General features: G+C 41.3%; 2 protein-coding genes across 6 annotated transcripts in view; one reads left to right on the top strand and one right to left on the bottom strand.

Moving 5' to 3' along the window:
• XPO5 (exportin 5) overlaps window positions 1-9451 on the bottom strand; it is a 48866-nt gene extending 39415 nt beyond the window's left edge. Inside the window, exons 1-6 of one of the 3 annotated variants that reach the window (XM_006931756.5) lie at window positions 9160-9449; window positions 7041-7162; window positions 6043-6115; window positions 4122-4259; window positions 3795-3977; window positions 276-302 (exon numbers count right to left, since the gene is read on the bottom strand). In XM_006931756.5, the coding sequence (XP_006931818.1) occupies window positions 276-302; window positions 3795-3977; window positions 4122-4259; window positions 6043-6115; window positions 7041-7162; window positions 9160-9264 (648 nt within the window). In that variant the 5' untranslated portion in view covers window positions 9265-9449. Of the gene's footprint in view, window positions 1-275; window positions 303-3794; window positions 3978-4121; window positions 4260-6042; window positions 6116-7040; window positions 7163-9159 lie in introns of all 3 variants that reach the window. The other 2 variants (XR_002157091.3, XM_019830631.3) reach the window with 2 other exon arrangements.
• An 80-nt stretch (window positions 9452-9531) lies between these two features.
• Window positions 9532-26538, top strand: part of POLH (DNA polymerase eta) — a 40801-nt gene continuing 23794 nt past the window's right edge. The window contains exons 1-5 of one of the 3 annotated variants that reach the window (XM_045057602.1): window positions 9532-9845; window positions 10551-10573; window positions 16802-16942; window positions 17175-17309; window positions 22343-22560. In XM_045057602.1, the coding sequence (XP_044913537.1) occupies window positions 16806-16942; window positions 17175-17309; window positions 22343-22560 (490 nt within the window). In that variant the 5' untranslated portion in view covers window positions 9532-9845; window positions 10551-10573; window positions 16802-16805. Of the gene's footprint in view, window positions 9846-10550; window positions 10574-16801; window positions 16943-17174; window positions 17310-22342; window positions 22561-26538 lie in introns of those variants that run through there. The other 2 variants (XM_019830633.3, XM_011282210.3) reach the window with 2 other exon arrangements.

Below are 26538 nucleotides of genomic sequence, written 5' to 3' on the forward strand. Positions count from 1 at the left end.
GTACTCATGTAACAGCAACTGACAGGGAACTCGAAGGTCTGACACACAACCACTTCTCAAACAACAGCATTCTCAATGTCTGTCAATAAGACCATATGGCACATGTGGCCATTTCGTCTCCTCTGATAAACTGAAAATATTATAATTTTAACTCCCTTCTACCATAACTCAAAGATCACACAAACCAAGGCTGAGGTCACCCTCCACTAGGTGTATGCATCTCTGTACCTGAAAGCCTCAAAGAAGTCTCCTTCCAACTCCACAAGAGCTCTTACCTTTGATTCCTGAGAATTATCTGTCTTCTGAAAGAAAAGAAGTATAAGAATCCAATGTTTTTAATGAGTAAAAAGCTATGTAATAATTTTCCACCCACTTAATGAAGTCCCTTGAATAATGACTTTTTAAATACAGACTCAACTTTTAACCTTCGAAAAAAATACAACTTTACTAAGAACATATAGCTGATGTTCCCCCTAAGAAAGAAAGGTTATTTTAGCAGTATGACAAAAAGTTAGTACTGAAAGAGCTTACACAGATGTTACAACATAAAGTCCACAAAGATAGTTTCAAAACACACGGCTTACAAAGAAATATAACAGATGAACATAATAAGGATCAACAGTGTTAGTGATGAAAGAAATCTAGCTTAAAACAAAGCATGAGCATTTTTTCCACATTCAAATAAAAACAAATTATACCTAGCAAAAGTATACTGAAATAATGTAAATGGAGAAAAAACAAGAAACAAAATTAAATACAAGTTATGACCATGTATATATGGATATTACAAATCACACACAAATATTACATGCTAGACAAAAATAACATCTGTTCAGTAAATGTACAATTATAACTGATTTTTACCCTTCCGTGTCCAATTCTACAAATATTACACAATGCTAATGATTTACATGCACAAAATTATTTTCCAAAAAAACTTCTGAAGGGGAGCTGAAGGGGAAGAGAAGCAGGAATAACAACTTGTGAAGTACCTGAAAACTCACTGCCTTTAGGATTATAAAGGATTTGTTTCACAATTCCTCGTCTCAACTTTTAAAAATGCACTTGTTAATAAAGGACAAATGTTAAACCTTCATCAACAGTGACTGAGCAGAGGTGCTAATGGGTGGAGACAGGTAGAACCCTCTTACCAGCATCTACTGATGCTGCCCAAGAAGGAAAAGGAATCCAAACAACAATAGCCAAGTCTAGTCTTTCCTCTCCAACAATTTTTCACTCCCACTCTGACCCTTTATGCTCCCCTCAGACCAGTTCAGGGGCCAGGTCATGGGCCAGGGAGAGTGAGCTTACTCATCTGATCATTGTTAACATTCAACCAACCGCCTGATCAGGAAGGTGAAGGGATGGACAGAGAGAAGAGACGGAAGAAGGGATGCAACTTCTCGAGCAAAAGAAGTTGTTCCAGGTACAAAAGATGGCTCTTGGCTGTGCTCTGGTCTTGGACACAAGTGGTAGCCTGGTAGATGGAGGGAACTGAAACTGAGGCTAAAGAAAAACACCAGCATATGTTTCTAATGTCTCAGCTCGGGCATGTTGGCTAGACTGCTAGAGCATCTAAGGGGTCATAATGTGTTCCCTTTCTCCTACAGATCAGATCTCCTAGGGGAAAATGAAAACAATACCTCCTTCACTCTCAATATAAATAAGTTTCTAAATGCAAATATTTTCCTGGTATCTTTTGAAAAATCTTGGGGAGATATTTTGGGGGAAATGGGCCATTCTAGTGTAAAGAACGGGACTTGAGTTCCACCACAAACATTAGGGAATCTTCAATAATTATTCTCTGTACCTTCATCTATAAAATGGAGACTATACTTTCAGGGTTGTTTTGAGGATTAAATAACACATAAAGTGCAAACAAGTATATAGCATATATTAGGTACTTACTGAGTTCCTCCCCACCCCAACAGCTCATAGTACCTTCTCCTCATTTGCATTAGTATCTACCATTCCTCTAAAAATACAACGAAGGGGCACCTGGGTTGCTCAGTCGGTTAAGCATCTAACTTTTGGTTTCAGCTCAGGATACAATCCCTGGGGTTGTGGGATGGAGCCCCACACTGGGCTCTGTGCTCACAGCACAGAACCTGCTTGGATTCTCTCTTTCTCTGCCCCTCCCCTGTGTGCATTCTCCCTCTCAAAATAAATAAATAAAACTTAAAAAACAAAACAAAAGAATGAGGGGTGCCTGGGTGGCTCAGTTGGTTAAGTGTCAAACTTTGGCTCAGGTCATAATCTCGTAGTCTGTGGGTTCAAGCCCCAAGTGGGGTTCTGTGCTGACAGCTCAGAGCCTGGAGCCTGCTTTGGATTCTGTGTCTCCCTCTCTCACTGCCTCTCCTCCCCCGCTCACAATCTGTCTTGGTCTCTCTCTCAAAAATAAAATGTTTAAAAAAAAAAAAAGAAAAGAAAAGAAGGAAATCAGGGTAAAAAATAATTTTAATTAATCCTATTTTGTGAAATAAACACATACAAGAATTCTAGATCAGGGTTTTACCACAATACTTTGGCATTTTGTGTTGGATAAGTATTGTGAGGGACAATTCTGTGTATTATAAAATGTTTAGCAGTATTCTTGGCCTCTACCCACTAGATGCCAATAGCAACCCCTAGTTGTGACAATGTGGGGGGCAAAACCGTCCTTTGCTGAGAACTACTGTACTACATTAACTTTTACATGACATCCTTCTGAAAGCTCTCTACTAAAAAAAGACAATGGTTGGAAAGATAGTATCTGGCTTGCCCTTTTCTGCAGAAGAGAGATCTTATCAGGAAGAACAGAACACAGGTATTTCCCATTTTTCAAAATTTTGTGTTATGCCACTTTGTTTTTAATGACCCGCATTAGTGCCTGTTTTCTCTAACTGAAAGAAATCTGAAGAGGATTATTTGCTTTTACAAAGTGAGAATAACTTTCAGCCTTGTTAGAGCAAGCCCTTATAGAGGCACCACTAAGTTCCTTCCCCAAAAATGGCAGTCAGCATCTCAGTCAAGCAGCTATAGCCTTAGACTGTCTGTGGGCATCTGTGCTTTACTGTGATTATTTTGTGCATCTGTTAGCAAGACGTGTCCTAAGATGTCAGAAAAGCCAACGAGAGGTGTTTTCTTTTGGCATGGGAATGCTCAAAAAATTTTCCACATAAATTAATGGTAATTTCTTCATACTATGCCATTTGGGCTTAGAACAGGTTTCAAAGGAACTTCTTCTTTCAGGTAGTGAGGTAAACCTGTACTGAAAATCATATAGTCAAGAGGAATAAAACCCAGCAGTTTCCACTGCAAAAGGGACCAGAACTAAACAGGCATCTGACCTACCAGAAATCCGGGCTTTAAATATTTTAAATGCTAAGAATTAATCATTTTTATACGGATTTAAGAATTTTCTTATTGTTTTTAAAATAGATATGGAAACTCATTGACTTGAGTTTCTTGGAAAATTAGTTCCAGTTTCTCTTTTGATGGTTTTCTTTCGCTGAACTTTTAACTTAGAAAAACAAACAAAATCCCACTCATATTAGAAAATAGAAGTTTGGGTGCCTGGGTGGCTCAGTTGGTTAAGTGTCTGACTCTTGTTTTTGGCTCAGGTCATGATCTCATGGTTTTTGAGAATAAGCCCTGTGTCGGACTCTGTGCTGACAGCACGGAGCCTGTTTGGATTCTCTCTCTCCCTCTCTCTCTGCCCCTTCCCCATTCACACCCTTTCTCTCTCTCTCTCTCTAAAAGTAAATAAACATTTAAAAGAAAATAGAACTTTTGGGAGGTGAGGTATCCCTTACCACTTGTCGGTACTTGTTTACATTTTCTTGAAGCGTGTTAAGTAGAAAACTAAATATTCTTTCCATGTTCTGGGTTAACGTTTGCTGGATATCCCTTCTTCTTTGAGGGGGTAGGGTTTGAAAGGTCACTACATCCTCTGCCAGTCGTAAAAGGATGAACATCACTAATTCTGTCTGTGTTTCCTAGATCAAAGAAATAAAGTAATTAAATTAAATAGAAACATCATTTTCACTATGGGTGAGCCCAAAGACTCTTTTCTGTTGACAAAATGAACTCCAAAAGAGCCCCTCCAAAATAAACTGAATTGATACAGCTATATTTCATACCCCTTGTTTAGAAAGAGTATCCAATTCTATTAGCATATCAGGCCAGTGTTGTGGCCACTCCCGCTTGATCATTTCTACTACAATTCGAGACAAAACATCTTTAATATGGTTCTCCTCTTCCAAAATGTCCAGTGTTCCCTGAAAAACAAAAAGAGATAGTAAGAGGTCTGTAAGACTGAATTTAAAAAACACAAAAAAACCAACCACCTGGGCTGTGAAAGTATACAGAACTTCAGCAGGCTTCCTTCTAAACTAAACAGAATAAAACCTGCTCTCCAGGTCTGAGTCACCTGCCCTGCATTCTCACGAATCATTTTCCCCACTTAAAGCTTAAGTGAGGGTTGCATCAGCTAAAAAAATGACTGTCACACAGAGCAAGGAAGACATTACTGTTCTCCTTTCCCAAGTGAAAAGGCTCTCATACTGACTTTCATTTTGTAAGAGCGCCAACGTGAAGAGTACAAAAATGAGGACAAGAAGCAGCTGATAAAATGAGAGAATTAGGAGAAGCAACTGAACATGTGACTGATAGTTCTAGCATTATAAGACACAGAAAAACTATTCCCAGGAATGGGGCACCTGCATGGCTCAGTCGGTTGAGCATCCGACTTCGGCTCAGGTCACGATCTCACAGCTTGTGAGTTCGAGCCCCGCATCAGGCTCTGTGCTGACAGCTCGGAGCCTGGAGCCTGCTTCAGATTCTGTGTCTCCCTCTCTCTCTGCCCCAACCCACTCACATTCTGTCTGTCTCAAAAATAAATAAACATTAAAAAAAAAAAAAAAAAGATTCTCTCCCTCTCCCCCTCCCCTGCATGCACCTATATGCACTTTTTCTCTCTCTCTCTCTCTAAATAAATACAAAAATAAAGTTTGATATCAAAATTAATGAATTAGGATTCCCATCAAGTTTCCCCGAAACTAGCAAAATATAAATCCTAAGTTGATTAATAACTCTGAAGCGATTTTAAAAACTTTCATATTTTATTAGAGAGGAAAGCAAGCACATGTGGATGTGGGAGAGGGGTGGAGGGGGAGAGGGAGAGGGTGGGAAGGGGAGAAGGGGGAGAGAGAGGGAGAGGGTGGGTGGGGGGAGGGAGGGAGAGACAGGGGGAGAGGGTGGGTGGGGGGCAGGGAGGGAGAGACAGGGGGAGAGGGTGGGTACGGGGGAGGGAGGTAGAGAGGGAGAGGGTGGGTGGGTGGTGGGGGGAGGGAGGGAGAGGATGGGTGGGTGATGGGGGGAGGGAGGGAGAGGGAGAGAGAATCTTAAGCAGGCTCCATGCTCAGTGCAGAGCCTGATGCAGAGCTCCATTCCACCCACTAACCTGTGATTATGTCTTGCGCCAAAATCAAGAGTTGGATACTCAACCAACTAAGCCACCCAGGTGCCCTGAAGAGAATTTTTTTTTTTTTAAGAATTTAAAGTAACCTCTATACCCAACATGGGACTCGAATTCACAACCCGAATATCAAAAGTCATATGCTCTACCAACTGAGACAGCCAGGCACCCCAGGAATAAAGGCACTGATTTTGGAGATGAAATAATGGGAATTCAACTTTTCATGCCATGTGTGTAAAAAAAAAAAAAAAAAAAAAAAAAAAAAAGCAAGCTATGGATTTTAAGCATGTTTAAAGTCATATTCTAACTCCTGACACAAATTCATTCTGCATATTTTATATTGGCAGAATCATACAGTAGTCCAGTTTGGAATGAAAGGAAACAAACAGCAAAGTGCAATCTAATTTAGAACTAAGAATCATGTTCATTTGTTGAAAATGTTTAATCTCTTCTGCCCTGTCAAGCATGCTATTTGACCTATGTAGAACTACTGAATTTTTACATAAATGCTACATTAAAGAGGTTACACTTAGTCTAAACTACCTTTGAAACACAAGTCTTCCAACCAACCATTCATTCCTTACATTTGCAATCAGCTCCATGACACTGTTCTTCAGATAGACCTTCTCCAATCGAGACATGCTGTTCCACCGAAACCTGGCCACCAAAATGCATAAAGTCAGAGAATCACATTAGAAGTTTTCTCTAATAGCTCTGAGTTTGTGTTATATTATGCTGGCAATTTCACTAAGAAACTATACTTTTGATTTTGTACCTTTCAAAGAATGGACAATAACAGTCCATATCCAACCAAAATGCTAACAGAAAAATGCCTTGGGAAATAGGCAGTGGTCCACTAACTGAAATTCACACAAGGTTTGTGCACAGATTGGAGGGGGGGGGGGGGGGGGGGGCGGGGGCGGGGCTTGATTTTACTGACAGGCCAAAAGCAAATATACACCTGAGACAATTGCAACAAATGTAGTTGCTTTTCAGAAAATACAATGTTGATACCACTAACTCCTTTTTTTTTGGTGCTGGCTTAGGAAGTAATAGTACAATCCCACAAAAACTGTGGCAAAGTCTTGAAAGGTGATTCTTATGATAGATGCGGGGGGGGGGGATAGGAAACTCAAGTTAGGAAGGGTTTTCAGTTTTTGTGATATAAATCCTCCTTTGGATTTGCCATTCAGAGAAGGAACACACCCAAACTTAAAAAAAAATTAAAAGCACAATGCCTAATCAGAGATGTAATTATACTTATACACTGTATTTTTCCAAAAAAGACCTTGAAGTCTGTTGGCACACAACAGGAGCTCAATAAATGCTGGCAGAACCAGTTAACATTTGTAGAATGCTTAGTATGTACCATGTATTTTACGTGGATGAAAGAACTGAGGAAGAGGAAAGTTAAGTCCTGAATGAGAGCTCTCATGAGGCTGTGATAATCTCTTGGAGAACATTCCTTTCTTCACGGTGATTGTTCTTTTCTACTCACCTAAAGATCAGCTCTATGAGTTACCATAAGAAATAAAGATATGTTCTCTCAAGGGTTTGGGGGTACCATCTAAAAGCTCCTTACTTGACAACGTGTTCCAGGATCTGAAGGCCAAAATGTCTGACGATGGCAATCTGTGTTTTCTCAGCCAACCTCAAGCCACAGGGGACACAGATAGGGCACTTTTCTTTAAACTCTTCACAGAACTGAAACAAGAAAAGTTAGTATTTCCCTTAGGAGCCAAGAGAAAGTGGGATTAAAAAAAAAATTTCATCTTAAATTTTAAGGGTGCTTGGGTGGCTCAGTTGGTTAAGCATCCAACTCTTAATTTCAGCTCGGGTCATGATCTCACAGTTCCCGAGTTCAAGCCCCGCAATGGGTTCTGTGCTGCCAGCTCGGAGCCTGCTTGGGATTCTGTTTCTCCCTTTCTCTCTTCCCCTCCTCTGCTCATGCACTCTCTCTCTCAAACTTTAAATTTTTTTTTTTAAAAATAAAGTTTCTCTTTTTTTTTAATTTTTTTTTTTCAACGTTTATTTATTTTTGGGACAGAGAGAGACAGAGCATGAACGGGGCAGGGGCAGAGAGAGAGGGAGACACAGAATCGGAAACAGGCTCCAGGCTCTAAGCCATCAGCCCAGAGCCTGACGCGGGGCTCGAACTCACCGACCGCGAGATCGTGACCTGGCTGAAGTCGGACGCTTAACCGACTGCGCCACCCAGGCGCCCCAGTTTCTCTTTTTTATGCTTATTTATTTTGAGAGACCGAAAACACCCACAGGGGTGGAGAAGGGGAGGGGGGTGGGGGAGGGGGAGGGAGAGAGGGAGAGAGGGAGAGAGAGAGAATGAGAATCCCTAACAGGTTTCCAGTTGTCAGCACAGAGCTGGATGCGGGAACTTCAGGAACTTCGGCTCAGGTCATGATCTCACAACTGGTGAGTTCAAGCCCTGCATGGGGCTCTGTGCTGACAGCTCAGAGCCTGGAGCCTGCTTTGGATTCAGTGTCTCCCTCTCTCTCTACCCCTCCCCCACTCGCGCACACGCACTCTCTCTCAAAAATAAACATTAAACACATTTAAATTTTTTTAAAGATTAATAAAAACTTTGGGGGAAGGAATAAAGCAAATGCGACAAACTCTTTATAACTCTTGAATTTAGGTGAGAGGTATACACAAGATCATTGCAGTATTATTCCCTTTACTTTTGTGTCTATTTTTGATATTTCATAGCAAATAAATAGAACTCAACTGTTTGATTCTAAATCCTGTGGCATACATCTATATGTTTTTTAAAAAGTAAAGTTTTTCTCAAGTGATGTTCACTCTATAAAGTCACATCATTTAAAATATACACAGCACTTAACTGAAATTAATAAAAACTTAAGAAAAAAATATATACGTGGCACAAGTGTTTTCTCACATCCCATATAACATGGTGTGATGCGCGAATAAGTCTGCAATTTATTAGCATCCCAATTTATATTAGCATTCCTGAACTGCAACACAGGAATAAGTCCCAGGACCTGAGCATCCGGATTCAAGAAAAACTACTTTCAGGAAACCAAAGCGCCCTTGTTAAAAATGCAAAGTAAGTGGTAGAAGTTCATCTTTGCGCAAAATTACCCGAGAATAGAACACACTGAAAAAACATGGGTGGAAGGTGTGTGAGAATTAGCCCAGAAATCCCCAAGACACAGAAGAGGATTAGTAAGAGGAGTACGAATGCAAGTAAAGTGGCCCTAGAGGGACTGAAGCTCAGCTAGGATGGGTCAGGAGGGTGCAAGGAAATGTTTAATGCAGAGGAGACCGTAAAGAATGTAGCTGGTGTTGGGGACGAGACGGGCACGTGCGCCACGGGAAGGCTACGGTGTGTGGAGTTTAGGGCAATAATAAAATAGAAGCATCCGGCTTTGGTGCGGGCAGGAGTGAAGTAGGGAAAGGAGAGGAGAGGGCAGTGGAAAGTGGTGGTGAGATGAGAATCAGCAAGGAACCGGAGGGTCCCGAGAGAAGGGCAGGCGAGGCTAGCAGAGAAAGCCAAGAGAAGAGGCGCGGAGGGCGGGGAGGGGGAAGGCAAAGGCCCCCCGCGGTTGTGATGGGAGGTCCAGGGGCCGCGTGGGCGGGGAACGGGCAGGGTTTGGGGCCGCGCGGGGACCGCTGGAGCTGGGGCAGGGACTTGGGGCAGGCCCGGGGCGCCAGACCCCGTCTACCTTGAGGGCTTCCAGGCGGTAGCGCTGGGTGGAGCTGGGGTCCATCATGACCGTCACCGCTTTCACCAGCTGCTCGCAAAGCGCGTTCACTTGATCCATCGCCATGGCTAGTGCTACGCGCCGCAAGCGCGCACCACGGCCGTCCCGGGAGCACGAGGCACCGACGGCTCCCTTCACGGGACCACACGCTGGTACCGGGCCGCGGCGAGCTGGGGGGTGGGGAGAGGGAGGAGGAGCGTGAGCTGCAGAAGCTCCAGCCTGGAAGGAGCGGGGGCTGCGCACGCGCCCGACCCGCCACTGCGCACGCGCCCGCGGAAGTGGCGGCTCCCGTGTGACTGTAGTTCCTCGGTGGGCGGGGCGGGGGACGGAAGGGGTACAGTGCGCAGACGCGTCAACGGCTGTTTTGCTGCGCGCGCGCTGTCTGATCTGCTTTTCAAGGTCTGGCTGCTGAGCGCTCAAACCCTGTCTAGGTCCGCCGGGCAGTGCGGTGGCTACCCTCCTGGGCAGGGTCGTCTGTGACCCGTGGTCCGTTTCTCCGTCATCACCGGCAATAAATCTCTCGAAACCGACTGGTCCGCTTCCGGAGAGGGGGTATTCAGGACTCCTTCATCTTCCTTCCAGTGGACCGCGAGCCCGGCATCTTCGGCGTCCGTGATTGGCAGTTCTTCCAGGTGCTTGCCACATTGGTAAGAATTGAGTACCGTTCTGTATCGCCGTTTTCAGACATTTCATGCTTTGTCTGTTAATTTTATGCTATAGTAGTAGCTGGTGAGGACGTTGGACCGAGACTCCGGGAAACAGAAATGCATACTCACTGAGATGTAAAGGCCCTGGTATGGTCCTCTAAGAGGATTTTTTTTTTTTAAAGGTGGAATAATAGTATCTTCGCTATGTCTTCGATCTCCTTCTTCACTTGTGTTCATTTTCCTTAGATGTGTTATCGCCTGATCGGCACCAAACTTAAAGATCCTGATTAAGTCGAGACCCTTGAAGATCAATAATTGCAATTATTGAAGGCTTTTGCAGTTTGGATCTTTTAAAGTGCTACATATAAGACTTCAGAATAGTGGGATCCTTATTCGGAAAGGGGAGTTTTTGGCAGCGACTGTGTTTACATTTCCTATCTTTGAAAAGTTCTTGCTTTCTCCAACCTAATGCATAAACTGAAAACTTCAGCAGCGGTTAAAGTTTGCATATTGGGTTTTGTGTTTTTTTCGCAGTAAAATGTTTGCTGGACTTAAATCACTGCTTCCTATTCTTACTCTATTTCTATTTGTATCTAGCATGGTACTTCCCTGGTGATTGTGTGTGTGTGTGTGTGTGTGTGTGTGTGTGTGTGTGTGTGTGTTAAAATGTGTTTACTATTTTTATTCTGGCATTATCTGTTCCAGCACTACGCAAAAGTCGCCTCAAGGTAAGGTAATTTCTGACATATTATGGTTTTAACTTTTAAGTGTTTAAACTTAACACTTTATGCCAAGTTTCAGTGAGTGGAATTTATAAGGAATTTTTATAAAGAATTAATGCCTTGACTACTCAGACTTTTTAATTCATGTTTTCTTTCCACTAATCTTCTGTCATTGTTAGTTCCATGCCACTTGTCAACGTCAATGTTAATTTTTGATTTTTTTTTTTTTTTAGAAAACAGTTGAGTGTTTACTGAACTGTATAACCTTTTCTTTCATATTTAAATCATGAATTACTGGTGTTTCCATAAGTATCTTATTTAGGTCAGTTGTTTCCAATTTCTGCTACATATTAGAACTGCCTGGAGAGCTTTTAAAAATCACAGTGCTCAAGTCACACCCCATTTTGTGCCATCTCAGCCTAATAGTAATGTTTTAAAATAATAAGTTTAAATAAAATAATATCTAAGTAACATTGATATTTGGCTTCTAATACCAGACATCCTAATGTAATTGGTATATGCGTGTTTTGTGCTATCTCAGCCTATCGGTGGTAATGCTGTGGTTAGAAATGCTTCAGGACACTCACCTGGGCTCCTGTGAGCTTCCCACAGACCTGTCCCGTTTTGAAACCAATGTTCTTATGGTTCTTAATATGATTGCAGGACACCCTTTAGCAGTGACCCTCAGGAAACTTTTTGAAAGAAAAACAATTTATTCCTTATAAGCCCTGAAGCTCACAAGACACACCAGTGAGCACACAGCAAGGTTACAGGTAGAGAGGGAGCAAGCTAGGACAGGCCTGGAGTTCTGCTTGAGGGTGGGGATCAAGGGTTTCACGGGTGAATTTAAAAAATAAGAGCGGGAACTTAAAGTACCGGAAGAGAGAAAAGGGAAAACAAAAAACCAAGTGTTCCAAAATGGCCAGTTATTGAAATCAACCAAGAACTCTAAAACAAAGGAGTCTCAGTTAGGGAACGTGGCCTGACACTTTATCTAGTCATTTGGCTGCCTGTGTGTTTATTCAAGATAGTCATCTTTTTTTTTTTTTTTTAATTTTTTTTAACGTTTATTTATTTTGGAGACAGAGAGAGACAGAGCATGAGCGGGGGAGGGGCAGAGAGAGAGGGAGACACAGAATCGGAAACAGGCTCCAGGCTCCGAGCCATCAGCCCAGAGCCTGACGCGGGGCTCGAACTCACGGACCACGAGATCGTGACCTGGCTGAAGTCGGACGCTTAACCGACTGAGCCACCCAGGCGCCCCCAAGATAGTCATCTTTAAAGTAAGTGGATGCCTCAGCAATCCCGGCTTAAATCAGCCACCTGCATTATGAGAAAGGGGTGGCGGGAGCCACTGTCAGGGTTTACACGACAATCTACCCTGTGATGCCAGAGCCAATGATGAGGACGTTAACTGCCCTGATAGTTGGTATGTTAAAAGTCAGGGTTAAATAATTATACAGGCAATAGTTTGAAATCCAGTCTGTAGCCATCTTGAAAGAGTCCAGCCATGAAAATGGGTCAGTGATCTTGAAGGCTAGCCCTGGAAATCTGTTCACGGATTTGGGTAATAAGTAGTCTGCTTTTTTTTTTTTAAGTTTATTTATTTTGAGAGGGAGGGACAGAGAGAGACAGAGAATGAATATGGGAGGGGTAGAGAGAGGGGGAGAGAGAGAATCCCAAGCAGGCTCTGAGCTGTCAGCATAGCCTGATGTGGGTCTCCATCTCATGACCCCTGAAATCATGACCTGAGCCAAAATCAAGAGTTGGGTACTAAACTGACTGAGCCATCCAGGTGCCCCATGGTATAAATAGGTTTGAGCCTGTCTTGTGTTGGTAGATTGTTTCATATTCAGTGGAACCAATCTCTTGGTCCTGAGAATAACTTAATTTAATTAAAGTGTTGTGTCTTATTTCAGGAAGTGGTTGTGCTGGTGGGTTCCTCAAGTTAGGCCTGTTTAAAAAAAAAAAAAAAACTGACTAAATTTAAAGATCTACACTGGCTTTATTCATGGTTATGAATTGGGCAGCATCTCCTCTAACAAATAAAAAGGAGCTCCTAAGAGCTGTACAAAGTGAAAGGCAAGGCAGAAGGGGGCATGACAAGGAAGTTACTGTCAAAGAGTAGATTGTTTCAAGCAAGATCACCTTCCTTTGGGGGAAGGCAGAGGTCTATCAGGCAGATAGTGCTGACCAGGAAATTCCAGACTGACAGATTAAGATTATAATCCCAGTTTGTGAGTTCTGAAGGCAGTCAGTTGAGAAGATTTCTAGATGTCAGACTCAAAGCATCTTCAGATGGAGTGAGGGCAGACGGTGGCAATCTGTTAGATTTTCCTGGTTTGCAGTTTGAATGTCTCTGGTGATCTTTTCTGAGTGGCCCACGCAGCAACAGCCACCAAAATTGTCTATGCATGAGCTGTTGAGTGATTTCTTTGAAGTTTATGTCAAGTTGTTCCACGATAGCTTGCATGACTTTGGGAAAGGGCAGTTTTAGTTCTCAGTGTTTCCAAGTCAGAAGGGTGGGAGAACATTTGGAAATGTTAGTTTAGAGAGTTATAGCCAAATATTGGAGGAAACTAGAAGAATTCAGGATCCAGTCCAGTTTAGAGGTGGAAAAATAAAACCTCAAAGACCATTAACTTTGTGATATCCACAAAGTTATATTACTGAAACAGTCATTCTCTCACAATCACCCCCATTTCTTTCAGAGATAATCAAAATAAGGCTAATTAAAAAAAAATAAGTGTAGTCTCATTAAAGTAGGCCTGGTTATTTACATAAGTACAGCAAGAATAGTGATTGACCATATAGACATTTAAATCTGCTTTCCTGGAACTTTTCATAAGGAATCTCAGATTGAACTTTTAAAAGCCTTTTGAGACTATGAAGCCAATCAAGAAACTTGCCATTAGGCTTTGCCTGCAATACGTATAGATTTGGGTGAATTCCTCTCTTCTTGAGGTTCCTAAAATACCCTGAGGTTCCTAGGCCTGCCAGGAGGAGACCTTCCTTACTCACCTGGTAAGGCTGTTGGGAACTTGGTAAGCAGGGTGCCAGACTGATTTTTCCATGGGGCTTTATTGATTCCACAAAGTTAACCTTAGTTTCTTAACTATTATATCTACATATGTATGTCTTAAATACATCATTCTAGTCAAAGTTTGGTAGTATAACCAATGTTTCCAATCGTGTCCTGTTAGAAGGAGAAAGATCCTTATTGAACTTATACAGATAATTACATTGCCATAAAAATAAGAATATTCACTGAGAGTTTTCTAATTCTGGAGGGATCAGGTAAGGAGAAAAAGTTTGTTCTCAAAAGTATATTTTACCAAATTGCTGTAAGTTGGAGATAGGTTAAGAGAAGAGGTTTCCTTAAATCTGGAAGAAACAACATTAAAGAACCAACAGTGTTTCTAATGAAAAGTCATAAGAATTATAATCATCCTCATCAGTTCATTCAGTCCTATGGAATTCTTCTTTTTTTTTTTTAATGTTTGTTTTTGAGAGAGCAAGCGAGCAAGTGGGGGTAGGGCAGAGAGAGAAAAGAGAGAGAGGGAGACACAGAATCTGAAACAGGCTCAAAGCTCTGAGCTGTCAGCACAGAGCCCAACGTGGGGCCCGAACCCAAGAATAGTGAGATCATGACCTGAGCTGAAGGTGGTCACCCAACCGACTGAGCCACCCAGGCGCCCCATTAAAGCTTTTTTTAAAAAGTTTATTTATTTTGAGAGAGACGGGGAGAGAGAGTTACACATACAGACAGACAGCATGAGTGGGGAGGGGCAGAGGGAGAGAGAGAATCCTAAGCAGGCTCTGTGTGGTCATCTCAGAGCCCAAGGCAGGGCTTGAACTTAGGAGATCTAGAGTTGGATGCTTAAGAGACTGAGCCACCCAGGCACCCCTTGATATTAAAACTTATTTTTAAAAAACTCTTTATGATAATTCACTTTTAGCCAGCTTGATTACATAAGGTATTCTCTTTTTATCTACCTATGATGTCATTGTGTGGCCCCAGGTATGCTATGTACTTTTCAGTCCTGTAAGTACTAAACCTTTATTTTTTTCCATTTGCTGATGGTTATTGCTGAAGGGCATCTTGCAATCACAATAAGAATCAGAAGGGTTGGTCAGTTGTATTTTTTCTTTTGGAAAGAGGAGATGTCTGTGGGAAGGTCACTGAAGCCCAGGTGAGTGACCCTAGCCATTTCTAGCTGATAGCATTTCTCAGCTGATAGCTGAGCTAGCACAAAACACACCCATACCAATTAAATTAGGATGTCGGGTGAGAGAAGCCAGATATCAGTATTATTTAAATATTCCTAGGTTGGGGGACCCTGGTTGGCTCAGTCAGTAGAGGACTCTTGATCTTGGTGTCATGAGTTCAAACCCCATGTTGGGCATAGAGCTTAAAAAAAATGTTCCTGAGTGATGCTAATCTGCAGCAAAGTTTGGGAGCTACTGCTTTAGTTTGTATTTCTTCCAGATTTCTTACAATGTTAAATGATAACATTAGTCTGTATCCACTGTCAAGTACATAAGGTTTGTTCTTCCAGTCTACCATCCATACCTTTATGTATGTCTATCTGTGAATAGTATGTAGTATTGTTTTCTTTTGTCTTCAAAACTTTACATAAATGGATAGAAAATCACCATCAGACCGTTATCAAGTAAGTGTTACAGGCAAGATCCAGTGATAGGTGCTTAGTGGTTGAAAGTTTTAGGAGAACCAGGATATTTGCATTAACTCAAAGATTTCCCCCTAAGATAATAGTTACAAAAGGGAAAATAGTAACTTTACAACAAGAAACCTGACAAATACTATCACAACTAAAGGACCATGGTTAACTTCACCAGTAATAAGACTTGTTATCATGTATCTCTCCGTATGATACACTGAGAAGAACACTTCACTTCCATAATATTCTTGCCAAAAATATATAGCCTTGAGGCGTCTGGGTGGCTCAGTCGGTTAAGCATTTGTCTCTTGATTTCAGCATGGGTCATGGTCTCAGGGTTAGTGGGTTTGAGCCCCCGCATCGGGCTCTGCACTGACTGTGAGGAGCCTGCTTGGGATTTTCTCTCCCTCTCTCTCTGCCCCTTCCCAACTTGCATTGTGTCAGTTCTCTCTCTCTGTCTCTCTCTTTCTCTCAAAATAAGTAAACTTTAAAAAAAAAAAAGAAAAAGAAATACCAAAAACATATAACCTTAATCTAATCAAGAGAAAGCATTAGACAAACCTAAATTGAGAGGCATTCTTGAAGTAGCTGACTAGTTCTCTTCAAAAGTGTCATGAAAAATAAGGGAAGATTGAGGAAATGTCACAGATTGGAGAAGACCAAGGAGACATGATGACTAACATTGGATCCTGGAAAAAAAAGAAAAAAAAAAAAAGATTATTAGTGTAATAACTGGTGAAATTCAAGTAAAGTGTATAGTTGAGCATTATACCAATGTTCATTCATTTTTTAGTTTTGATAATTGTGCTTTATAAAATGTTAACAGAGGAAGCTGGATTTCAGAGAATCCTACCATTTTTGCAACTTTAAGTCTGAAATTATTTCAAAATAAAAAGTTAAAAAATATCACATGAAAGCTATCATGTTATATGTCATTTCCTGTTTCTCTTTTCCCTGAAATTATACTCTAGATTTGTTATCAACTAGATTAACTATTGACTTCATCCCTCTGTTGATGTACATTATAGTTTTTGGTTTTTTTTTTTTTTAATGTTTATTGTTTTTAAAGTGCACAAGCAGGGAAGGGGCAGAGGGACGGGGAGACAGGATTGGAAGTGGGCTCTGTGCTGACAGCAGCGAGCCCGATGCAGGGCTCAAACCCACAAACTGCCAGATCATGACCTGAGCCAAACACAGACACTCAACTGACCGAGCCACTCAGGTGCCCCAGTGTACATTATAGTTTTAATTTGCATTTCCCTATAACTAATGATGTTGAGCCCATTTTCATGTGCTTATTGACTATATGTATATCTTTTTTGTGTGTTCAGTTCCTTTGGGAGGTGGGGATTTTTTAAAGCTTTTGATATATACTGCCTTCCTAAAATTATAACAATTTATTATTCTCTTACCAGCATCATATGAAAATGGCTATTTCATTCTTGTTACTGTTCATGTTCAGGATAACTCAACAATAGAAGTACGGAAATACAGCTTTCTATGGTGCTTTGGATTAGATGTCTTTTCTGATCATAAAATAATCGTCTTACAGAAAAATGGCTACTGGACAGGACCGGGTAGTTGCTCTAGTGGACATGGACTGTTTTTTTGTTCAAGTGGAACAGCGGCAAAATCCTCATTTGAAGAATAAACCTTGTGCAGTTGTACAGTACAAATCATGGAAGGGTGGTGGGTATGTATCATACTTATTATAACTATCGACTATTTTAATCTATAAGAATACATGGCAGTATGCTAGGTCCTGTTTTGAGATTTCTCAGCTGCTGTGTTTGAGATGTAATAGTGGCATCTGTGACCAAAAAGTTTCTACTATTATGTTTATATAGCCTTGATGTTAAATTTTAGTTATTTTTGCTTGTGATTCATTTAACACTTTTCTGTTTTCTTTTTTTTCCTAACCTTAGAATAATTTCAGTGAGTTATGAAGCTCGCGCATTTGGGGTCGCTAGGAGCATGTGGGCAGATGATGCTAAGAAGTTATGTCCAGATCTTCTACTGGCACAAGTTCGTGAGTCTCGTGGGAAAGCTAACCTTACCAAGTAAGAAGAAAAGATTGTTTAAGGGAATGGAAGAATTGGAAATAATATAATATGTGGCCCTGAGGAACTGAAGTTTCAAATTTGTTTGGTGTAAATAATGTCTGAAAAAGTTCCCTTTCGACAGCCAGCTTTTCTCTGTGAAATGAAAATAGATTTGATACCATGTTTCAGGAACAGTTCAGAGTCGTTACAACCTGTAACAATTGGTGCCCTTAACACCCTTTCAGTTCCTTAATTATTTAAAAATTGGTATTATAATTAAAACTTAGAGGTGCCTGTGTGGCTCTATCGGTTAAGCTTTGACTCAGGTCATGATCTCACAGTTTGTGAGTTCAAGCCCTGCATCGGGCTTCATGCTGATAGCACAGAGCCTACTTGGGATTCTCTCTCTGTCTCCCTCTCTCTGTCTCTCTCTCTCTGTCTCTCTCTCTGTCTCTGTCTCTCTCTCTCTCTCTCTCTCTCTCTCTCTCTCCCCCCCCCCGTCTCCCTCCCTCCCTCTCTCTCTGTTTCCCTCCCTCCCTCCCTCTCCCTCCCTCCCTCCCTCCCTCTCTCTCTCTCCCTCTCCCTCCCTCCCTCTCCCTCCCTCCCTCTCCCTCCCTCCCCCTCTCTCCCTCCCTCTCCCTCCCTCCCTCTCTCTCCCTCCCTCTCCCTCTCTCTCCCTCCCTCTTCCCCCTCCCTCTCCCTCTCTCTCCCTCTCTCTCCCTCCCTCTTCCCCCTCCCTCTCCCCCTCTCCCCCTCTCCCCCTCTCCCCCTCTCCCCCTCTCTCCCTTTCTCCCTCTCTCCCTCTCTCTCTCTCTGCCCCCCCTCACTGCATATCTTTCCCTCTCCCTCCCTCCCTCTCTCTCAAAATAAATAAACTTTAAAAAAGAAAAACTTAATACCAATTTCCATGTTCTCAAGCCAAAAGTCTGAAATGTTTGAAGTAATTAAATTGACTGAAACTAAGTTTTTCCAGAGAAGGCTAAGTTAAACTGACATTATAGTGCAGTATCTAGAATTATTTGCCAGAACCAGGGGCACCTGCATGGCTCAGTCAATTAAGCGTCTGACTTTGGCTGAGGTCATGATCTCACAGTTTGCGGGTTTGAGCCTTGCGTTGGGCTCTGTGCTGACAGCTCAGAGCCTGCAGCCTGCTTCGAATTCTATTATCTCCCTCTCTTTCTGCCCCTCCCCTACTTGCACATGTGCGTGCACTCTCTCTCTCTCTCTCTCAAAAATAAACACTAAAATTATTTAAAAAAATAGAATTACTTGCCAGAAGTGAACAATCTCAAAGGAGACTACCTTCTCTGTGTTTAAAGTGCACTGTTGCTCCCCAGATTTTAGAGTCTTAGCCTTAGAATAGAGGTATGTCTGGGTATAACCAAGTTAGAGGTAGGTACAAGCTCTAGCCACTATAATAATCCTAATAGAGAATGTGTATTGAGCATATGTCCCATGCCAGCCTGTGTTAAGCTCTCCACAGGCAACAGCTCTTAAAAATTTCACGTTATTATAAAGTAGGTTCTAGTATTACCCACCCCCTACCTCCATGAAGAAGCAAGTTTAAAGAGGGTAAATAGTGTAAGTTCACACAGCTAGGAAGTAGACTAAGGATTCAGGGGGGTTTTTTTGGATTTCAGTATCCACATTCTCACAGTACATTCTGCCATGTAGGTGTGGTGTGTAGGGATTATGGTTTGACTTAAGAGTTGAGATATTCCAGGGGCACCTGGGTGGCTCAGTCAGTTAAGCATCTGACTCATGATTTTGGCCCAGGTCATGATCTCATGGCTCGTGAGTTCGACCCCTCATCAGCCTCTGCACTAACAGCGCAGAGCCTGCTTGGGATTCTGTCTCCCTCTCTCTCTGCCCCTCCCCCACTTGCTGTCTATCTCTCTCTCAAAATAAATAAAAATAAACTTAAAAAAAAAAAGATAAATTTTAAGTCTAAAAGTGACATGCCGTAACCAACTTCACACTGGAGTTATTGCCAGAAAAGAAGACAGATTTGACTGAAGATTAATACCTCAGCCCTAAAGTAGAATTAAATTCAGCTAATGGACATACGCTACATTGCATTGAAGGGAATTTTATGCTGGTAAAGACAGTGTAACTTTCCGGAAATAATGGTTGACATCACAATGTAATTTTGAAAGGCCACATGCCACCAACTTTAAACTGGATCATTTATCTTACTCTTAAAGTCTTCATCAAATAATGAGCAAAGCCAGTTTTATCAAATTTAGGAGTTTATAGACGAAGAGTTATTAAGACCGAGAGATGTAAAATTACTGTTTTGATAACTTGCAAAACCAACTTCAATAACTTGCATATTGAAGTTTATCAAATATTCTTTTTTTTTTTTTTAACATTTATTTATTTTTGAGAGACAGAAAGAGACAGCATGAGCAGGGGAGGGGCAGAGAGAGAGGGAGACACAGAACCAGAAGCAGGCTTCAGGCTCTGAGCTGTCAGCATAGAGTCCGATGCGGGGCTCGAACCCACGAACCGTGAGATCATGACCTGAGCTGAAGTCGGACGCTTAACCAACTGAGCCACCCAGGCGCCCCTATCAAATATTCTTAAAATAGTTTGGAGTAATTTGCTCAAGAGGCTGTGAAGGAACACCAACTATCGCAAGAGTATCCTCTTCTCACTCTGTGTGTGACTGTATCGTGCCCTCATGCTCCTGCACGTGCTTGCACTTTTTTTTTTTCCTTTGAAGTCTGACTGTCCTCTTTCCAACACAAATAATGATTAAAAGAAAAAAAAGCCAAGTCTTTTCTCCAATTCTTTTGAGAATGTTTTACAGCAATAATTATGCAGGTTTTTTATAGATATCTTTGTGAAATGGTGCAAATATTTCATTTTTATGATAGATTCAATAGGAATACAGTACCTACTTTAAATTCCATAGCAGGTTCAAAGCAAAGAAAATATATACATGTTGCCATAGGAAACTAGCTATCTACAGCCAGAAGAGCTGCTTGTTAGGGTTTAAATAGAAGGTGTATGGTGAAACGGGTATCCGCTAGGGAAGGCTGTCACCACATTCTAGGCACTTATCTTCAGCTTGATAATTTGAATGTTAGTATACCCAGAAGTGATTGGACTTGGTTGGTTGGATGTGTGTGTGTATATATGTGTGTGTGTGTGTGTGTGCGCGCGCGCGCATGTGCATGTATATGTATGTGTGTATATATGTAGCAAGGACCAGCTCACATGTTGGTCAGACTTACTGTAGACTAGGTATAAAATCCAATATGTCACTTTTTAAAAAAAAATTTTTTAATTTAATTTTTTAAATTTACATCCAAGTTAGCATATAGTGCAACAGTGATTTCAGGAGTAGATTCCTTAATGCCGCTTACCTATTTAGCCCATCCCCCCTCCCACAGCCCCTCCAGTAACCCTGTTTTTGTTCTCCATATTTAAGAGTCTCTTACGTTTTGTCCCCCTCCCTGTTTTTATATTACTTTTGCTTCCCTTCCCTTGTGTTCATCTGTTCTGTGTCTTAAAGTCTTCAATGTCACATTGTTAATTTATAGTGAGAAACACTGGGGCTCCTGGCTGGCTCAGTCAGAAGACTTTTGATCTTGGGGTCATGAATTCGAGCCCTGCATTGGGTGTAGAGATTCCCTAAAATAAATAAAACTTGAAAATATATAGTGTGGGAACCTGGGTGGCTCAGTCGTTAAGTATCTGATTTCGGCTCAGGTCATGATCTCACAGTTAGTGAGTTTGAGTCCCACATCAGATGAGCTCGTGCCTTGCTTCGGGTGAGCCCCACTTTCTTTCTTTCTCTCTCTCTCTCTCTCTCTCTCTCTCCCTCCCTCCCTCCCTCCCTCCCCCTCCCTCTTTCTCCCTCCCTCCCTCCCTCCCCCTCCCTCTTTCTCCCTCCCTCCCTCCCTCCCCCTCCCTCTTTCTCCCTCCCTCCCTCCCTCTCTCTCCCTCTCCCTCTCTCTCCCTCTCTCTCTCTCTCTCTCTCCCTCTCCCTCTCTCTCTCCCTCTCTCTCTCCCTCTCTCTCTCTCTTTCCCACCTCCTTCCCTCCCTCTCTCTCTCTCCCCCCTCCCTCCCTCTCCCTCTCTCTCTCTCTCCCCCTCCCTCTCCCTCCCTCTCTCTCTCTCCCTCTCTCCCCCTCCTCCCTCCCTCCCCCTGCCTCTCTCTCTGTCCCTTAAAGGATTTTCTCTCTCTTTGCCCCTCACTTATGACCCCTCTCTCTCTCTTTCTCTCTCCCTCTCAAAAAACATATTAACATATATGTGTATATATATGCATGTATACAAATATATATGTGTGTATACATATATATACAGACACACATATATATATTGAGAAATGCTATCTTGAGGAAGACCAAATACTTGGGTTCAGGGATCAGGGCAGTGTTTCCTGTAAATCTCATATTTGAAGACAAAAGTTGAAGCAGAATACTACATGGTAGATATATGAAAATAACAGAAAGAGTAGGTGATCTTAGTAAAATGTAGTTAAACAAGTTTGAAGCATTTCTTTCATCTTTGGAGAGATCCTTGTCACATAAACACATTCATGGTCTGGACACTTTCCACCTTCATAGTGCTAGAGTCACACTAAAAATGTTTGCCTCTGTGCTGCTTCTTTTTCTTTGCTTCTGTTACTGACCATCTGCCTGCGCATTGACCACTTCATCTGCCAAGCCATTCCTCTCTTTAAGGAGATCTTACAGGGGCACCTGGGTGGCTCAGTCGGTTGAGCGTCCAACTTTGCCTTGGGTCATGATCTTGAAGTTGACGAGTTTGAGCCCCACGTCAGGCTCTGTGCTGACAGCTCCGGAGCCTGGAGCGTGCTTCTGATTCTGTGTCTCCCTCTCTCTCTGCCTCTCCCCTGCTCATGATGTCTCCCTCTGTCTCAAAAATGAAGATAAATAAACATTAAAAAAAAAAAAAGGAGATCTTACATTGGTTATGTATATGATGATTCCATTATGAGATGGAGGGGATGGGGCTGACTATCTCAATTGTTGTGTTCATTTATTGCCTACATATATAACAATCCTTATACTTTTTAGGTACCGGGAAGCCAGTGTGGAAGTGATGGGGGTAATGTCTCGTTTTGCTGGGATTGAACGTGGCAGCATCGATGAGGCTTATGTAGACCTGACCAGTGCTGTTCATGAGAGACTACAAAAGCTACAAGGTCAACCTATCTCGGCCGACTTGTTGCCAACCACCTACATTGAAGGGTTGCCCCAAGGCCCTACAACAGCAGAAGGGACTGATCAGAAAGGTACTTCCATAGCATCGTATTGCTTCTGCTTCCTGCCTTTGGAACCTGCTTTGCTTGGTCACGCTGATCCTTCTTGGATTGATTGAAAGGAAACTTACACTACAACCTGAATGAATCACAAGGACTGACAAGGAAGGATATACAAATTCTTTTATCTTTTCAGGTATATGGATGTTGAGAAGCTATGAAATCTGTATGAAATCAAGTTTCTCCTTAGATATCACTAGAGCAGGTTAGAGTTATCAGTAGACTGAGCACTTCTGTCATTTGTAGGTTAACTTATAGTGTTGTAACTTGGTTTCTTCATCATCTAAGTTTTTTAAGGGGGACCTCAAGGACAGGGAGTTGAGTCACTCAGAATTTCTGATCAATTTAGAGTGAAAAATATCAGTGGACTCTTCAGGGTCTCATTTTATTTTTCCTTACTTTCACTTTCATAGTGATTTCCCCCTCCCTATCTAACTCTCCCTCTGGCACCCACTGATGTATTTGGTATATCTTCTTAAATTTGTATATGTCTTTATAAATTACACAGTGTTGCTTTATGTGTGTGCTTTTAAAATTTGTGCTCTTTGGGGCGCCTGGGTGGCTCAGTCGGTTAAGCATCCGACTTCGGCCCGGGTCACGATCTCGCGGTCCGTGAGTTCGAGCCCCACGTCGGGCTCTGGGCTGATGGCTCGGAGCCTGGAGCCTGCTTCCGATTCTGTGTCTCCCTCTCTCTCTGTCCCTCCCCCGTTCATGCTCTGTCTCTCTCTGTCTCAAATATAAATAAATGTTAAAAAAAAAAATTAAAAAAAAATTTGTGCTCTTTAATTAAAAGATAGTATTATCTTATAGATTTCATTCTTACTTTACTAATTTTTTTATTTTAATTCCAGTATCATTAACATCTAGTGTAGATTCCGTTCCTTTTCTTAATTTTCCTTTAGTGGTGATTTTATAGGTCTTTCCATGTAGTTGTATTTATGTGTAATTGATTGCTTTTAATTACAGCATAATCCATGGTATGGATCTATGGTAGTTACAGACAATTCTCCTAGCTATTAATTCATTTGTTACTTCTAATTTTTTTTAATATTTATTTGATAAATGTCCTCATTCATCCTCTTTTGGACCTATGCAGAGGTTTTTCTGAAAATGTTGTCAGGAGTGGACTGCTAGGTCATAAGGCATACACATACATTGTTTCACTAAATAACTGCCAAATCATTCCCCAGAGTGGCTATCAATGGTTACCCCATGCCTGTAGTACACAAGAATTCCTGTTGCCCTCATATTCTTGCCAGCAGGTGGTATTTTTGAATGGTTAAAAGTACTCACCAATATGATGGCTATAATAAGGTAGTATTTCATAAGGAGCTCCTGGCTGGCTCAGTTGGAAGAGCATGTGATGTGACGATTGATCTCGGGGTTGTGAGTTCAAGCCCCACATTGGGTGTAGAGATTACTAAAATAAATAAACTTAAAAAAAAAGCCTTTAAACAGCAAAGTGGTTCAACAGTGTAGCATAAACAAAGTTAATGGATGACAGATTTGGGATAAGTAGAAAAGTAAAAATATGAAATTTTATTTCATGTTTTCAGTTTGTTTAAATTTATATTTCTCTATTTACTAGTTGAGGTTGAGCGTTTCTTCGTATATTGCTAGTTTATACCTTTGTGAATTGCTTATTTATAATCTTTACCCAATTTATCATTGGATTTCCTGCCTTTTTTTTTTGCAAGAGTTCCTCATATATTGCAGTTATTAGTGTCTGTTTTTGACACTGCAAATATCTTCTCCCAAATCTGTCATCCATTAACTTTGTTTATGCTGTACTTTGTTGAACACGATTCTTTTAGTCCATCATTTTTTTTCACCTTATCTTTTGTGCATTTTGAATCGTGTTTTAGATATCCATTTCTACTAGAAGTTCACAAAGACCTTTTCTACCCTTCTGTTTGCCTTGTAATTTTTTTTTAGGTCTTTTGGCCATATGGAGTTCAACCTTTTTATTTGATTTTATAAAAATCTTATTTATATTATTTAAAAAAAATGTTGTTTTTTTTTTTTGAGAGAGAGCACAAGTGAATGAGGGGCAGAGAGAGAGAAAGAATCCCACGAGGTGCAGAGAGAGAGGGAGAGAGAGTGTGGAGCCCAGAGTGGGGCTCGAGCTCACCTGGAGCAGGACTCAAATTCACCCGAAGCGGGGCTCAAACTCACCTGATGTGGGGCTTGAACTCCTGAACCGTGAGATCATGTCCTGAGCTGAAGTCAGACGCTTAATTGACTGAGCCACCACCCCAGGTGCCCCTATTTTTTATTATTATTATAATAATTTCCTGACAATTACTTATTAAATAATCCATTCTTTCTCAACTTCCCATGTAGAAGTGGGTCAGTTTCTGTAGTATCCCATTTGTCTCTCTGCTCCTGCTCCAGAAACACATTGTTTTTGTTTTTGTTTTTGTTTTTTACTCTTTGTAGTATGTTCTATTTGATAAGGATGTCCCTCTGCTTTTGGTTTCCAAACTTGTCTTACCTATACATGTACCTTTGTTATTCACTGTGCATTTTAGAATACAATAGTTGAATTCCTCAAAAAATCTTGATAGGATTACATTGAATTTATATATTTAGAGAGAATAGTTATGTTAATGTTAACTTTTGCCATCCGTAAACATATCACTGAATTTTTTAGGTCTTCAGTTGTGTCCCTTTTAATTATTTTTTTTTAAGTTAAAATTATTTATTTTATCTGTTATAATATTTTTACTTCCTCTGAGATCTGGAATCCAGTATATTTTCTTTTTTTTCTCATCTACACTTTTAATTGATGTAATACACATCAAGTGCACAAATTGTAAGTGCACCTTGGCTAATTTTCACAAAGTAAACCCCATTTGTAAGTAGCATCCAAATCAAAACCAAAACCAGAATCCTAAAAGGCACACCTGCCTACACTTCCAGACACTATCCATTCCTCTCCCCTTCCGACAGTAACCATTGTCCTTATTTCTATTTAGCTTATTTTTGAACTTTATAAAATTGAAATCATGCAATATATACTTGATTCTGGCCTCATTTGGTCAACATTGTGAGATTCATCCATTCTGTTGTATGTAGTTGAGTTTGTTTACTTTCATTGCTGTGTAGTATTGAATTACATGAGTATATCACAAATTATCCATTCTATAATTGATGGATATTTGGGTTGTTTCCATTTTGGGGCTACTAAGAATAGTGCTGCTATGAATATTCTTGTAAATGTCTTTTGGTGAACAAATGTATGATTTCTGTTGGGTATAGGATTAGAAGTGTTTAATTGTAGGATTTACCTAAAATCAGCTTTAGTTTGCTTATAGTCAGCTTTAGTAGGTACTTACTGCCAAACAGTTACCCAAAATGGTTGTACCAATTTATTTACTTATTTTTTAAGTTTATTTGTTTGAGGGGCGCCTGGGTGGTTTGGTTGCTTAAGCATCCAACTTTGGCTCAGGTCATGATCTCACAGTTCGTGGGTTCGAGCCCCATATCGGGCTCTGTGCCAGCAGCTCAGAACCTGGGGCCTCCTTCAGATTCTGTCTCCCTCTCTCTGTGCCTGTCCCCCACTCGTGCTCTGTCTCTGTCTCTCAAAAAAATGAGTAAATGTTAAAGTTTATTTGTTTGAGAGAGACACAGCATGAGTGGGGGATGGGCAGAGAGCGAGAGAGAGGGAGAGGGAGAGAGAGAATCTCAAGCAGGCTCCACGCTGCCAGCACAGAGCCGAATGCAGGGCTCAAGCCCACAAACCCTGAGATCATGACCTGAGCTGAAACCAAGAGTCAGACGCTCAACCAACTGAGCCACCCAGGTGTCCCTGGTTGTACCAATTTATAATCTCACTAGTAGCATATATGAAAATCCCAGTTGTTTCACATGCTTTTCAGCACATGCTTTTTTTTTTCTCTCTCTTTTGCATTTTAGCCATTTTGATGGGTGTGTAGTGATATCAGTGGT

Source organism: Felis catus, chromosome B2, assembly GCF_018350175.1.
Source record: "Felis catus isolate Fca126 chromosome B2, F.catus_Fca126_mat1.0, whole genome shotgun sequence".
Classification (NCBI taxonomy): domain Eukaryota; kingdom Metazoa; phylum Chordata; class Mammalia; order Carnivora; family Felidae; genus Felis; species Felis catus.